The sequence below is a fragment of the Rana temporaria genome, chromosome 13 (genome assembly GCF_905171775.1).
Source record: "Rana temporaria chromosome 13, aRanTem1.1, whole genome shotgun sequence".
In the NCBI taxonomy this organism is placed as follows: Eukaryota; Metazoa; Chordata; class Amphibia; order Anura; family Ranidae; genus Rana; species Rana temporaria.
The window spans coordinates 89,728,700-89,745,390 of NC_053501.1; the positions used below are offsets into that span (position 1 = coordinate 89,728,700).

At 45.5% G+C, this 16,691-nt stretch overlaps 1 protein-coding gene across 2 annotated transcripts in view; it reads right to left on the reverse strand.

The window, feature by feature from the left end:
- LOC120920293 (SH2 domain-containing adapter protein D-like) overlaps positions 1 to 16,691 on the reverse strand; it is an 85,687-nt gene that overhangs the window by 34,088 nt on the left and 34,908 nt on the right. For both annotated transcript variants that reach the window (XM_040332287.1, XM_040332288.1), the window contains one exon: positions 15,573 to 15,693. In XM_040332287.1, coding sequence (XP_040188221.1) covers positions 15,573 to 15,693 — 121 coding nt within the window. The remainder of the gene's footprint in view (positions 1 to 15,572; positions 15,694 to 16,691) is intronic.

Sequence of the window (16,691 nt, forward strand, 5' to 3'; positions counted from 1 at the left end):
TAAATTGTGCTTACTGGGAGGATTTGTCAGTCCTAATCTTTAACCATTTTTCAAACACCTATCAGGCCTGTCCAGAGGCCTTGTTTCCTCCCAGTGACTTTATTTGCAAGTGACCCACCGGCTGCCAGGCTGAAGTTAACTACCTGTCCGGGGACAATTTACCCACTCCGGCGGGAGTGGCGACGTTTGAGCTATCTGTACTGAGAGCAGACTTGCTCTTCATGCTTTGATATCCAAGGCCTGATACCACAGTTTCCTCTTGCTCATCAACCTTTTCTCTACTGTGTGTTATGTTGATGTTGGCTATGTTAGCCTTGGAATAAAGCATTTGAAAATCCACACTGTTGTCTGGACATTTGCTCCTTATCCACACTCACAAGTTATACCCCTAGACAAGAGAACTTGGCAACTTAATACGCCGATCCCAAACTATTCAGCGGCTCCTTCGGGGGTGAGCGCTAGACATGTTTTACATTTTTCCAATGAAAAAAAAAACGATAGGAAATTCTGATCGTCTGTGTGGAAATCCATCGGAGAAAAATCCACGCATTCTCAGAATCAAGTCGACGCATGCTCGGAAGCATTGAACTTAATTTTTCTCGGCTCGTGGTAGTGTTTTAGGTCACCGCATTTTGGACGGTCGGAATTTAGTGTGATGGTGTGTAGGCAAGACTGATGAAAGTCAGCTTCATCGGAATTCCGATGTAAATTTCCATCGGATTTTATCCCATCGGAAGTCCGATCGTGTGTGCGCTGCATAACAGTGTATATTTTTAGCACTGATCACTGCATTAGTGTCACTGGTCCCCAAAATGTGTCAGTCTGTGTCTGATTTTGTCTGCCGCAATATCGCAGTCCCGCTATAAGTTGCTGAGTGCCGCCATTACTAGTAAAAAATGTATAAATATATAAAAATTCCATAAATACAGTATATCCCATAGTTTGTAGATGCTATAAAAAACTTTTGCGCAAATCAATATACGCTTTTTGGGATTTTTTTTATATGTCGCAGAATACACATTGGCCTAAATTGATGAAGAAATTTGATTTTTTGCAGTTATTTATTTTTTCAAAATTTACAGTTTTTTGTTTATAGCGCAAAACATATAAAACACAGAGGTAATCAAATACCACAAAAAGAAAGTTCTATTTGTGGGGAAAAAAATTAATAATTTTTTTTGGGAACATCGTACGACCGCGCAATTGTCAGTTAAATCGGTTGTATACCCTTTTGAACCACTTGCATCTACAGGTAAGCCTACATTAAGGCTTACCTGTAGGTGCTTGCAATATCTCCTTAACCTATATGGTTAAGGAGATATTTGCAGAAAATCAGGCACGTCGCAGGCGCACTGAGAGTGCCGGAGAGTGCCGGAAATGTGCGCATGTGCGGGAGTGACGCCATCGCCGCTCTGGTCAGTCACAGCACCAGAGCGGCGAATCCCGGAAGTCACTACGGCTATCATGGTGGCGACGGAGAATGTGTCCGAGGACCATTGCGGGGGCTTCAAACTAAGGTAAGTAATTGATAATGAGCTAGTATGCTAGTCATACTAGCTCATTCTGCCTTTGCCTTGCAGGGATTTTTTTCTGGGTATACAACCGCTTTAAAGTAACGCAGTGCCATATAGCAAAAAATGGCCTGGTCGTGAAGGGGGATAAATCGTCCAGAGCTGAAGGGGTTAAGGCTGGCATCACACCTATGGATTCCGATAAACAAAATGTATGTGCTGTATTGTAGTGTTATTCATTCAGAATAGTACCCCAACGCACATCTACACTAATGAGTGTGTAGTACACACACCAATGGATCACTATAGTGTGAATGGGTTATAACGGTTTATTGCACCTTTTTCATTCAAAGTACAATAGCCCTTTACTATGTAATCCCTTTTCACTGCACATTTAAACCTTAAAAATCTATCACTTAAGGTCCATTACCCTTTACTGTACAACCCCAGGCACTGGGCATTTCCTGTTTACTGATCATTGTCTTGTCACTTCCTATTCAAATTACTGTTCCTTGATCTACTGTACATTAACATTTTATTATACAAGTCTGTATAAGCAAGGTCCATAAAGACATGGATGAGCGAGTTTGGGGTGGAGGAATTTGACTGGCCTGCACAGAGTCCTGTTCTCAACCCAATAGAACACCTTTGAGATGAATTAGAGTGGAGACTGCGAGCCAGGCCTTCTTATCCAACATCAGTGCCTGACCCCACAAATGCGCTTCTGGAAGAACGGTCAAACATTCCCATAGACACACTCCTAAACCTTGTGGACAGCCTACCCAGAAGAGTTGAAGCTGTCATAGCTATAAAGGGTGGGCCAACTCAATATTGAACCCTACGGACTAAGACTGGGATGCCATTAAAGTTCCTGTGCGTGTAAAGGCAGGCGTACCAATACTTTTCACAATATAGTGTATGTGTGTGTTTAACCACTTGCCGACCAGCCGACACAGTTTTACTGCGGCAGGTTGGCTCGGCTGGGCAAATCTACGTTACCTTACGTCGCTTCCCATTGTGGCCACTAGGGGCATTTTTACAGCACTGCTCGCTGTATAAATGCCAATGGTCCCAAAAATGTTTTTAAAAGTGTCCGATGTGTCTGCCATAATGTCGCAGTCCCAAAATAAAAAAATAAAAATCACTGTTCACCGCCATTACTAGTAAAAAAGTAAATCATAAAATGTCAAAAATCCAACTGTGAAGCCTTGTACACACGACCGTTTTTCTCGGCAAGAAAGCTGCTGAGAGAGCTTATTTCTGTGAAAACCGTGCGTGTGTATGCTTTCTCGTCGAGAAAACTGCCGGGAAGCCTGACAAGAAAAATAGAGAACCTGCTCTCTATTTTCTCATCGGGATTCCTGGCAGAGTGTTTCCTGCCGAGAAAACCTTTACGTCAGTATGCTTACCTGTCCCCAGGTAAACCTGCGCATGTTCAATGAGACTTTGACGCATGCGCGGTAGCATACAAGGGTAGCGTAGGGTGTAGAAAGATGGCGGCGATGGCATCAAATGTGACAAGCGCCGGCTCGTTGTAGTCGAAGGAGTCACCGTGTTCTTGCCATTCAAAAGAACGGCGGTTCTTTTGAATGGCTGTCTGTATGTATGGCAAGCTTGCCAGGAATCCCTTCAGGAAAACAGAAATGTTTTTCCTGACAGGATTTTTTTGTACAGGGCTTGTTGCATTTTAGCTTGAGCTACTGAGCTCTGCAAACAACAAGCTTTTAAAATCCTAAGAGCAAGAACATATAAGAAAAAAATGTGAAGGGCAGCCTAGACCTTCACCTACTGGCTAAACACAGAATAATAAAATGCTACATGGTTGGCTTTGGCACCCGCCTACGCGATGAAAGGCGGAGCTAGCTGTCAGGCAGCAGGGTGGATCTTGACAATATTGTTAGGATGCTTTCTGAATCTGGAGCGGGTTTGCCCTGTCAACTGATAGTGGGTAGCTGACCCTGAGTCACAGCAGGACAAAAGTAATTGCACTCCTGTGACCCACATGAGAAGTATGACCAAAAAAGTTTTGGCCGTACAGTGAAACCTTGGATTGCGAGTAACGCGGTTAAATAAAAAAGGAGCAGGACTACAGCCACAGCAGTGTGCAGTACCGCGTTTGGCCTGAGGTGGGGGGCGCCGGAGCCGAGTGGAGCCGTTTGGAAAAACATGGAAATACTCAGTTCCCGAGCCTTTCCTAGGTTTTCCCAGTTCAGCCGAGCCAGGCCTTTCCGAGGCCCTCTGGCAACCCCACCACCTCTGGCCACACGTGGTATTGCATGCCATAGAAGTCAACGCGCAACAAATTATTTTAGTTTCCTTTGACTTCTATGGGGAAACTCGCTTGGATATGTGAGTGATTTGGATTACGAGCATTCTCCTGGAACGGATTATGCTCATATTCCAAGGTTCCACTGTACTCTTTTAGAAAATAGTCCAAATCGAAAAAAAAAAAAAAAGGTAAAATGGACCAGAGAGTGCACTAATAGTTAATGGCTGCATCTTCAGTGGGCACCGAGATTGTTTGCACAACCCCACCATTGTTTGCACAACCCCACCAAAGCTCTGTTGACATGTCCATGAGGCTCAGGGCTCAGGAGGATGTTGAAAAGCACATGAAAGCCTCTGAATGTGATTGCATATCAATCAGGTTTTCAGCACTCCACTAAGCACAATTTGCATCTAAATTGCCTAAATTAAAAAAAAAACACAGTTTCAAAGTAATGTGAGAAAAACAACAAACCTTTCTTTTTAAAAAAAAAAAAACAGCTACTAGTCACAGGATTCAACAGCTACAGTATGTGATAGTGTGAAGCTGGCACAGCTCAAATTCAGGAGGAATCGGCTGAAATTGGCCATGGGTGGCCTTGTTGGATATCGACAAACTTTTATATATAAAAAAAAATAAAAATTTAAGGAGTTGAGAAAAAAAAAAATCGATGGTTGAACCATACCTCACAACTTTTCGAGATGGGAATAAGGGATCAGAAAAAGTATGCAGACATAGGACATGCCCCTTAAAGGAGAATTGTACATAAAACCGAGATTGGTTAAACCCACAAGTGTTTATTTTACCACTACTATTCCTTTATACTGACTTATGGAATTTACAAATGCAGCAATTTAGAAATCAGATGAAAGGCTTAGTGCTGAAAAACACTTTTTGATAGAAAAAAAAGTGCTTTTTATATACATCTATGTAGATCAGACCAAAATGAGGGACAAATAAGGAGGAAAGAGTGACAGAAGTACATTTCTCCAAATCAGGGACAGTCCCTCGAAATCAGGGACAGTTGGGAGCTATGGTTGAACAGAGAGTGCAAGTGCATTCAAGCAGATTTATTAAGTTTGCAGTGGTATTTTTGTGTAGCGTGACAGCTGGAGATTAATCGCTAGTAGCAAGGAACATTTGCAGCACATTTGAAACAACTGACTTCCTTTGAAGTGAATCACACTAGTAGTATGTAGTGGCACATGTGTGATTAATCGCTATCACATGCAAATTGTGTGCCTTACACCAGTGTTTCTCAACTCCAGTCCTCAAGGCGCCCCAACAGGTCATGTTTTCAGGCTTTCCATTATTTTGCACAGGTGATGTGATCAGTTTCACTGCCTTAGTAATTACCACAGCTATTTCATCTGAGGGAAATCCTGAAAACATGATTTGTTGGGGCGCCTTGAGGACTGGAGTTGAAAAACACTGCCTTACACCATAGGGAGCCAAGCCAATGGTTCCAAATGTGACACTATGGATGACTACTACGAATGAAAAATCTCTGGTCATTTAAGTAATGAGATCACACTACTATGGTCCCATTTACACTTTTCCCCCCTTGGAACATAAGTTTATGTGTGTAGCGCAGCCCATTCACTTAAATGGCTTTCCCTATGTGCAACAAATGTGCCAAAGAAGCTCATGTGACAAATTTTGGCCTTGAGCCAGGCACGTTTGTCTATTGACAGCTGATCATGTGATGTAAACAGAGCCGGTAATCAGCTATTTTTTCTCCTCACTCTAATAGCGGCTGTCAGAGGGACATCGGTCCCAAAGCAGCCGCCTGCTCATCTGTGCCACCTGCTAGTGCCACCTACCAGTGCACAACAGTGACGCCTACCAGTGCCAACCAGCGCCACCAACCAGTGCCCACAGTGCCAACAGGCTTCCGACGGTCGCATACATCGTGTCACGATTTTCCGAAAGTAGCCGAACGTCGGTGCACAGGCGCCGTATAGAGCCGCACCGACGTTCGGCTTCTTTCGGCTACTCGTGACGCGATGTATGCGACCGTCGGAAGCCTGTCAATCAAATAGGAATGCCCAGTCCCGAAGACCATACCTGGAAGCGGCGGAGAAGATCGCTCTCTAAAACGGTAAGTACTGCTTCGTTTTTAAAAAAACTACCCGATTTCCCTTGACAAAATGAGCATGAATCTGATGTTACATTTTTAGGGTGAACTCCCGCTTTAAAGCGGATGTGCCATGGGAAAAAAATATTAAAAGCCAGCAGTTACTCTGCTGCTCCCCCCGCCATCCACGCTGAGGGAACCAGGAAGTGAAGCGCTGCAGCTTCACTGCCCGGTTCCCTACGGCGCATGTGCGAGTCGCGCCGCGCCCGCCGATTGGCTCCCGATGTGTGCTGGGAGCCGAGTGTTCCCAGCACACAACGGGGGGGCGACGGGATGTGACGGAATGCCCGTCTTTTGCCCGTGAATGCCGGGCCGGAAGTGGGTGCAAATACCTGTCTTTAGACAGGTATCTGCACCCCCCTCCCCCTGAAAGGTGTCAAATGTGACACCGGAGGGGGGAAGGGTTCCGATCAGCGGGACTCCACTTTAGGGTGGAGAACCGCTTTAAGCTGAATGGAACAAGCTGAAGTTAGAAGCTAATTGGATACTACGCATAGCTGTACCAGATTCTGTGTGCACCAATTTTAGTAAATCTTCCCCAATATGTAATGGACTATCTCGGTACTAATACACAACGATGTATTTTATATAAACTATACTGTTTAATATACATAAAAAAATAAAATATCAACCACAAACAACTACTGATGTCTGTTGAATTTTTTCGAGTGGCTTGGTTGCTAGTCGGTTTTGACCAGTTGGGTAAGCAGATCTTCTCATTACATAATTGGCTGTATTTTCATGTTAACTTTAGTCATGATGATACAGTACAATGGGATAGGAGTCAGCAATGACACGGCATGCCTCCTCCCACCAACTTCAAAGCAGATCGGCAAAAGACAACAACTGGTTCTGTGTCTGTTAGGAGATAATATGTACATTGGAATCTCTCTAAACTTCAGAAATGGAGATACATTTGAAGAACCCCATGAAATATAATTAGAGATATAAATAGTTATGGCCTTCTTATTTATAGAAAGGATTTTTTTGACTAGGGTTCTTCTGTAACAGAGGGGCTACAAATATAGAATTACTACAATTAATTAGTACAATGAATACCTACTATACTAGTTAACCTCCACTATAGCCAAGACTTGGTTTAAAAGAAAAGTACAGTTGAACCTTGGATTACGAGCATAATCTGTTCCAGGAGTATGCTCGTAATCCAAAGTACTTGCATATCAAAGGGAGTTTTGTTCCACATTGATTTCAGGTGGGGGGGGGGGGGCGCCAGAGAGCACCGAAAACGTCCGAAAAGGCCCGAGGACACTTTGGCTCATTTTCCTGCACCCCCGTACCTCAGGCCAAATGAGGTACTGCAGGCCAATGTTCGGCTTTTCTCAGCTCCTGCGCCCCGTAGCTCAGGCCAAATGAGGCAATGCACTCGCAAACCGAGTCAGAATAAAAAAAAAAAAAAAAAAAGTTGCTCACAAATCAAAACGCTCTCAAACCAAGTTGCTCTTAAACCAAGGTACCACTGTATAATGTATTTATATGTAAGCACATATAATACACATAGACTATCACCCAAAAACATCTTCCATTCTTCTCCCCCTCATTTCAACCAAGTTGTTGAAAACGTTTTTGTCAAAGCTCAACAGGATCCCCCCACAATCCAGTGGTGGACTGTCCCTCTGTATCCTCATGTCCAGAGCAGGTCTATGGAGCCTGCTTTGGACTTGATGATGACATCAGGAACAGTTCACTGCTCAAGACCTCTGAGGCCCCGTACACACGACCGAGGAACTCGACGTGCCAAACACATCGAGTTCCTCGTCGAGTTCAGTGTGGAAGCCGCCGAGGAACTCGGCGGGCCGACTTTTCCCATTGACTAACGAAAAAATAGAGAACATGTTCTCTTTTCGGCCCGACGAGTTCCTCATTGGCTTCCTCGCTGAAAAGTGTACACACGACCGAGTTTCTCGCCAGAATCCAGCTCCGACCGAGTTTCTGGCTGAATTCTGCCGAGAAACTCGGTCGTCTGTACGGGGCCTCAGAAATGCAAGGGTCGGTCTTGTGTGGGGAGGATTAGGCAAGTACAGTGGAACTACAGTACAGTGGAAATAATCCGTTATAGGAGAATGTTCGTAATCCAAAGTATTCGCATATCAAATCGAGTTTCCCCACTGAAGTCAAAGAAAATTATTTGTTCCGCATTGACTTCAATGGCATGCAATACAGCATGCAGCCAGAGGTGAGGGGGGGGGGGGGCACCGGAGAGCCTCAGAAACGGCCGGAAGACCCGAGGACACAGAGGTTTGCCGAGGTCAGCCGAGCTGTCCTCGGGACTTTCCGTGCATTTCTGAACGATGCCGAACGACTGCAATTGGTGCTATTCGGCTCTGGCGCCCCCCCACCTCAGGCCAAATGCGGTAGTGCACACTGCTTTGGCCTAAAACCTGCTCGTTTTGCGTGACAACAGTCGCAAACCGAGTTAGGATTTTTTTTAAATACAGTGCTTGTATTGCGAAACGCTTGTTAACAGCATTACTCGCAATCAGAGGTTCCACTGTATATATCCTTTCTTCTCTCCCCTAGACAAAAACAAGAAATTAACCCGTGCAGTGTGAGCACAGCCCTACTAATAGGAAAAATATTTTTTTGCCCAGAGTTGGGCTTTAAGCTTACATACCTTTCTTTCCTTTCTTAAAGCGGTTGTAAACCCTGGACGATTTTTTCTATTTTTTAAATAGCATGTCACACAAGGGCATGGCAATGCATATTGCATATAAGATTGTGAAAAACGAGGCCCGCAAATACCTTTAACAACCGTTGTTTTTTTCTCTCCTTCCGGACATATAAATCGCCATTGTTAGTGCTGCTGAGTGAATCCTTATCTGACGACACTTCCGCCCTTCCTGATTCCCTGGTCTAAATCTCGCGCATGCGCCGTAGAGCCGTTACCAAGCCTCGATGTCGATTGCTGTTACCGCAGCAACCGTGATACACGGCAATATTCATTTACACGGGAGGGGGAGTATTAGGAACAGGAGGACTATAGCATCGCGAGACTTCTCCTCTGCGGACAGAGGGGAAGCTCGCCCACGCAGCTCGCTCACATTCAGGGCCGGAAAGAATGGAAATGAAAATCGGCAACACATTCAGATGCCGGATTTGCGGGGCTACAATGCGCAAGCGCGGTGACGTCATCAAAACGAAAAATACGATTTTAGAGCTAATGACGGCGGTGAGTACACTTTCACAGGCAGCGATCAGCTGCCTGTGATATGTGCTAATTTTTTTAATAATGTTATATCCGGGGGTTTACAACCACTTTAAGGCCCGTTCACACGATTGGATTTTCCAACAACAAATGTGTGATGGCAGGGCTTTGTCGGAAAATCCACTTGTTTGTATCCTCCATCGGACAATTGCTGTCGGATTTTCTGACAACAAATGTTTTATAGCATGCTTTTAAACTGTCCGACAACAAATGTGTCTTGTCGGATTATCCGATCGTGTGTACACAAGTCCGTCGGAAAAAAAATTCAAAGTACAAACACGCATACTCGCAGCCAATGCTAACCATAGCACAACATTAGCAGAAGTTGCCCAAAGGGTGGTGCTAAAGAGATGAAAAAACATAGTTTTGTGTATGTTGGCTGAAAAGTTTCTGCCATCTGTATGCATACCAAGTTCACGGACAACGCCCTTCGGACACAATTCCCAAGATTTGTCCGATGAAAATACGATTGTGTGTACGAGGCTTCCAGAATACCCACCTAGGCAAGACTATTTCCCAGCACAGACGCAGTTCTCTTCCAGTCTGTGGATCCTGACAAAGACTTGCAGCATATTTGCGCCACCTGACATGCCTCTCCCTCTCACATGCTGCAGACCGCCACAGTTCTCTGCCAATCTATGGAATTTAAATGGAAACTGAAGTGCCACACCACTGCTAGGAAGTCCAGATACAACTTTATTCCAATAAAAGTCATGGGGACAATCCAAAAAGTAGCCAACACATTTCAGGGGTCCAAATATGCCTCCTTCAGGACTAGAGCAAACACAAAGACATCTCTATATCAATACAATATCCCCTCCTAAGGGTCATAGCTAAAACCAAATGCCCAACAGCCAATAGTATTAGGCTTGACTTGGTTGGTATCTACTTGTTTTGCCTATACCTATGACCAGTGGCGGCTGGTGCTCAACATTTTTGGGGGGGCGCAAACAAATGAAAAACAAAACAAAAAACAAATTGCAGCCTCACTGTGCCCATCAAAGGCAGCCACTGTGCCCATCAAATGCAGCCACTGTGCCCATCAAATGCAGCCACTGTGCCATCAATTGTCGCCACTGTGCCATGCCAAACGCAGCCACTGTGCCATCAAACGCAGCCACTGTGTCATGCCATTAATTGTTACCACTGTGCCCACATCAATTGTTACCACTGTGCCCACATCAATTGTCCCCACTGTGCCCACATCAATTGTCCCCACTGTGCCCACATCAATTGTCCCCACTGTGCCCACATCAATTGTCCCCACTGTGCCCACATCAATTGTCCCCACATCAATTGTCCCCACATCAATTGTCCCCCACTGTGCCCACATCAATTGTCCCCCACTGTGCCCACATCAATTGTCCCCACATCAATTGTCCCCACTTTGCCCTGTAAAATGCTGCCAGTCAGATTGCCCCCCCCCCCCCGCCCGGCACTTACCTTTCTGGGGTTCGCCATCCACCTTCCACGGTTCCTCAATGTCTTCTGCCGCCCTCGATGACGCTTCAGCCAATCAGGTTACTGATAACCAGAATCAGTGAACCTGATTGGCTGAGACGGCCGTCAGTCCTATCCAAGGGACGTAGCCCACTACGTTCCGAGGATAAGACATCCGGGAGCTGAAGGGCTGTACTGGCTCTGATAGGCACTTCCGCACAGCCAACCAGCTGTCCTTTTTCAGATAATCGGCACCCAATGTCCGGTTATCTGAATAGGCTGGCCACAATAACATACACTCATGCAATGCATGAGTGTATGTTATTTGCGCGGCGCTGCAGGCTTGTCACGTGTTTGGCCTCACTAGGAGAGACTAACAGCATAGGCGTGCGCACAGGGTGTGCCAGGTGTGCCCAGGCACACCCTAATCACACTGTGCAGCACAGATTTCCCCTACTGCCCTGGCTCCCCACTCTTTCCCTCTGCAGCACTCCTGGCTTCCCTCCTCTCCTCTCCTGCCGGCTGTTGCTGCAGAGATGTTTTTGGATGAGTGAACGAAGGGGCCAGTAAATATGCATTTATCAGCCCCCTCCCTTTCTGAATGAACATGGTGAGTGATGTGAGTAGTAGTGAGTAGTGTGTGTTTGAGCTTTGGGGTGCACACCCTAATGCAGGGGTGCCCAACCTTTTGAAGAGCGAGGGCCACTTAAACAATTTGGTAACCAGTCGAGGGCCACAATGAGTGGAGCGGGCAAATGACAGGTCACGGCTACTCTATAGGCCCTCAGATCCGCCCAGATGAAAGGGGACAAATTCCCTTCTGTTTTTCAGATTGGCGTAAACGGACATCTGTTGCTCTATAGAGGTGAATTGAGGGTCCCATTTGGTCGAGCTGATCACGTGAAAAGGGCTGCTTTCACACTGATGTTCTGTGGTTTACCGACACCGCGGGTGCAGCTTAGTGTACCTGTGTCTATCCTGCGGGTTGGCTGAACTTTGCCATAGACTTTGCCTGTGGCAAAATCCAGTGCTGTAAAGGAAGCATCGGCTTATGGGGCTCTGCTTTACCAGCTTCATTCACAAAACTGATGCTGCAGTATGGCGGGTCGGCAACCTCTGATCTGGGCTTGCCAACCCGCCATTCCAGAGCAGGAGGCCGCAGGCCACTGGTTGGCCACCCCTGCCCTAATGCAATAGGCTGCGCACACCTATGACTAACGAGAATTCCATAGCAACACTCTCCTCCTCCTGCATCGGTGTCCCAGCAGGTCTGACATCTCTGGCACACGTGGGACGGAGCTTGTCCTTCCATCTCTCTGCCGATCGCTGCTTCCGTCTCCTCTTCCAGCATGTCTGACCACCCTCCACATACCGGCGAGCGGGTTCCATCTTCGGTTGCAGCACAGCAGGGGCATTGGCGCCCTCCCCCCCTGCTGTGAGGGACTAGTTCAAACCAGGATACTGTCGGCTCCCCGTTGCCACGTGGACCCTTGGTGACACCGTAAGCTCTTTATCCTCACATCCTTTACCATTTCCTTATTTGACAACAGGACTGGGTTTTATCATAATCATTACTGAATACATTTTTTTTAACCGCTTCCCGCCCGGCGCATGCAGATATACATCTGCAGAAGGATTTAAGAAGCGGTTGTTGCGGACTAGCGCCCACCGCAATCTCTGTGAGCCCGCCCGCCCGTGGGTCCCACGGACTCGATCGCCACTGGCATACCCGCGATCGTCTCACGGAGAGATAGAACGGGGAGATGTTAGTGTAAACACAACATCTTCCCGTCATCAGGAACAACGATCAATGATGTGTCACAGTAAGAATCACTCCCTAGGGAACACTTAAACCCTACAGCGCCACCTAGCGGTTAACTCCTTCACTGCCAGTTTCATTTTCACAGTAATCAGTGCATTTTATAGCACTGATCGCTGTAAAAATGACAATGGTCCCAAAAATGTGTCAAAAGTGTCCGATAAAAATCGCTGATCGCCGCCATTACCAGTAATATTAATAAAAATGCCATTTACTAAAGATATGTAGAATACGTATCAGCCTAAACTGAGGAAAAAAAAAAAGTTTATATATTTTTGGGGGATATTTATTATAGCAAAAAGTAAAAAATATTGATTTTTTTTCAAAATTGTCACTCTATTTTTGTTTATAGTGCAAAAAATAAAAACCGCAGAGGTGATTAAATACCACGAAAAGAAAGCTCTATTTGTGGGAAAAAAGGACGTCAATTTTGTTTGAGAGCCACGTCGCACGACCGCGCAATTGTCAGTTAAAGCGACGCAGTGCCGAATCCCAAAAAGTGGCCCGGTCATTTAGCAACAAACTGGTCCGGGGCTTAAGTGGTTAAGATCCGTTGCCTGTTGTGGGATTGCCTGCTTTCTTAACCCATTGAGCGCTGGATCGTTTTGTTTAGTACCGTTTTATCCATATCCCCCCCAATTATGGTTTTTGTCCAGCTGCACTGGGTGAAGACCCCACATCGTTGGCTATAATCCCCCCTTTCCCTTTTTACCACATTTTGCCACATTTTAGCGCTGGTGACTTTTTGTTTTTTATTGTTTGGTATCTATTTATTCAAAACAACCTCATTATTTGTATTTTATCCAAAAATAAAAAATTAAGATTATATTGTGTGCCCTAATATCGTGTGACATAGAAAAAATGCATCTACCAACATTTATTCTACAGGGTCTCTGCTTTCAGAAATTAAAAATGTTTTGGGGGTTTTAACCAATCTTCAGACCTAAAGCGTACAATTTATTATGTGTGCAAAAAAAAAAATTCTGTGTTTTATTTCTTTAAACCTTTTGCTGCCATTAGTAATTTTTGCATGTGTAGCGCCCCCTTGCTTTCAGCATGGGCACTACGCTAAAGTTAGTGGGGAATGGGAGAGTTATTTGCTCCCATTCACAATTTGTTTAAATTGTGACTTCTGTCATTTCAGAAATGTCCACTGGGTCAGTCTGTATTCCAGGAATGTGATACCATCCCTGGCCAGCAGTTGGCGCCAGAGAGGTTCTGGCAGAGCAAGTTCTCCCCAGCAGCCAATTAGAGGAGCTTTTCCCTCGCGGGGCATGCTGGGGAGGGGTATATCTGTGACAGGGGTCATGTGTTCTAAAATCTTCGCGGGGTCCCTGTTCCAGGTGCGGCATCCACCTTCAGGGTGCGCGCATCCATGGACCCCGCCGGCGCGGCCCACCTGGCCATAATTGCAGACTACTTGGAACCTCATCTGGAGGTACAAGGGGACCCCACAGTGACTTACTGGGTTCCCGGTTCTATTGAAAGGATCCCAGGCTGGGTGCCGTTCGATTGGGGAGTCGGTTTGAGGAGGACCGGTGGAGGCAGGTTGTCCAACAGAGCCTGAACAAACCAATTGGGGATCTGGTGACCAGAGTACTGACAGGTATGCTTGCTGTCATCTGGTAACCAATGCAGAAATCTACTGGGAGGATTCGCTCCATTTATCCATTTAGCTCAGTTATTGTAATTGGCCTGTGGCAGGGGCCTGTTCCTCCCAGAAATCCTAAGTGACATCTCGGCTGCCAGGCTTGTCCGGGGGCACTTTACGCACTCTAGTTGGAGTGGCGACGAGTTACAAATTGGTACTATACAGAGCAGTACTGACTGCTCCATTCAATATACTGCAAGGTTTTCTCTCTCTCTTCATCAACCTTGTCCTTCCCAATTTATGTTGATGTTGGCCGTGTTGGCCTGGAGAATAAAGCATTGGAAAAAACCTTTATTCACTGTCTGGACATTCGCTCACTATTTTGACTCACTGCCATCACCCCTAGACATACTGCAGGGTAACTTAACCACTTAAGCCCCGGACCAATATGCTGGCTAAAGACCCAAGGGGTTTTTACAGTTCGGGACTGCGTTGCTTTAACAGACAATTGCGCGGTCGTGCGACGTGGCTCCCAAACAAAATTGGCGTCCTTTTTTCCCCACTAATAGAGATTTCTTTTGGTGGTATTTGATCACCTCTGCGGTTTTTATTTTTTGTGCTATAAACAAAAATAGAGCGACAATTTAAAAAAAAAATGCAATATTTTTTACTTTTTGCTGTAATAAATATCCCCCAAAAACATATATAAAAAAAAAAAATTTCCTCAGTTTAGGCCGATACGTATTCTTCTACCTATTTTTGGTAAAACAAATCGCAATAATCGTTTATCGGTTGGTTTGCGCAAAATTTATAGCGTTTACAAAATAGGGGATAGTTTTTTTGCATTTTTATATTTTTTTATTTTTTTTACTAGTAATGGCGGTGATCAGCGATTTTTTTCGTGACTGCGACATTATGGCGGACACTTCGGACAATTTTGACACATTTTTGGGACCATTGTCATTTTCACAGCAAAAAATGCATTTAAATTGCATTGTTTATTGTGAAAATGACAGTTGCAGTTTGGGAGTTAAACACAGGGGGCGCTGTAACATTTAGGGATCACCTAGTGTGTGTTTACTAGTGTAGGGGGGTGTGGCTGTAGGACTGACACCATCGATCGAGTCTTCCCTATAAAAGGGATCACTCGATCGATGCGCCGCCACAGTGAAGCACGGGGAAGCCGTGTTTACACACAGCTCTCCCCGTTCTTCAGCTCCGGGGAGCGATCGCGACGGAGCGGCTAAAAACAAATAGCCGCGCCCGAGCGGACCCGACCTCCGCATGTACCGGGGGGGGTCCCGATCGGACCCCCCACCCACGTCTAGCAGAGGACGTACAGGTACGTGATTGTGCCTGTCCGTGCCATTCTGCCGACGTAAATGTACATGAGGAGGTCGGGAACTGGTTAATACGCCAATCCCAAAACAAATCAGCGGCTCCTCCGGGGGTAGCGCTACACATGTATGGAAAAAGATTTACTACATACTTTGTTTATTTTGCCTTGACATATTTTTAAATCCTTAAGATTTTTTAACAGATATTAAAAGATCTGAAGTGAAATAATACACAGTAAATAGTTTACCTCCCAGAGGTCTCTGATCGTCATATGGTTCCATGTAACTTGTATCTTCCATTTCTTCATGATTGAAAATACATTTGTTCTTCATATCAAAGGGGTTTGAGTAGTCACTGACGTCACTGACCTACGAACAATAAAACACATATAAAAATAGGCTGTTAATGTAAATACACTATTTATATAAATATACACTACAGTCCTTAACCACTTCCCGACGGCCGTACGAATATGTGCGGTCGCGGGGTGGTTCTAAATCTCTGACAGGACGCATATATGCGTCCTCCGCTCTTCCAGGCCACTAGAGGGCGCACGAGCGCCGCCGGCGGCGTGCGCGTGCCCGCCGCATTCCTGGGATACCGATGCGCGTGCCTGGCGGCCGCGATGTCCGCCAGGCACTCGCAATCGGCGGTTACAGGGACAAGGACATGGATCTCTGTGTGTAAACACAGAGATCCATGTCCTGTCAGGGGAGAGAGGAGACCGATCTGTGTCCCTTGTACATAGGGACACAGCATCGGTCACCTCCCCCAGTCACCCCCCTCCCCCCACAGTTAGAACACACCCAGGAAATACATTTAACCCCTTCCATGCCCCCCTAGTGTTAACCCCTTCACTGCCAGTCACATTTATACAGTAATCGGTGCATTTTTTTTATAGCACTGATCGCAGTATAAATGTGAATGGCGCCAAAAATGTGTCAAAAGTGTCCGATGTGTCCGCCTCAACGTCGCAGTCTCAATAAAAATCGCAGATCGCCGCCATTACTAGTAAAAAAAAATAATAAAAATGTATAATAATTCTGTCCCCTATTTTGTAAGTGCTATAACTTTTGCGCAAACCAGTCGCTTATTGCGATTTTTTTTTACCAAAAATATGTAGAAGAATACGTATCGGCCTAAACTGAGAAAAAAAATGTTTTTTTTTTTTTTTTTTAAATGGGCTATTTATTATAGTAACAAGTGAAAAATGTTGACTTTTTTTCAAAATTGACGCTCTTTTTGTGCTTATAGCGGAAAAAATAAAAACCGCAGAGATGATCAAATACCACAAAAAGAAAGCTCTATTTGTGGGGAAAAAAGGACGCCAATTTTGTTTGGGAGCCACGTCGCACGAGCAATTGTC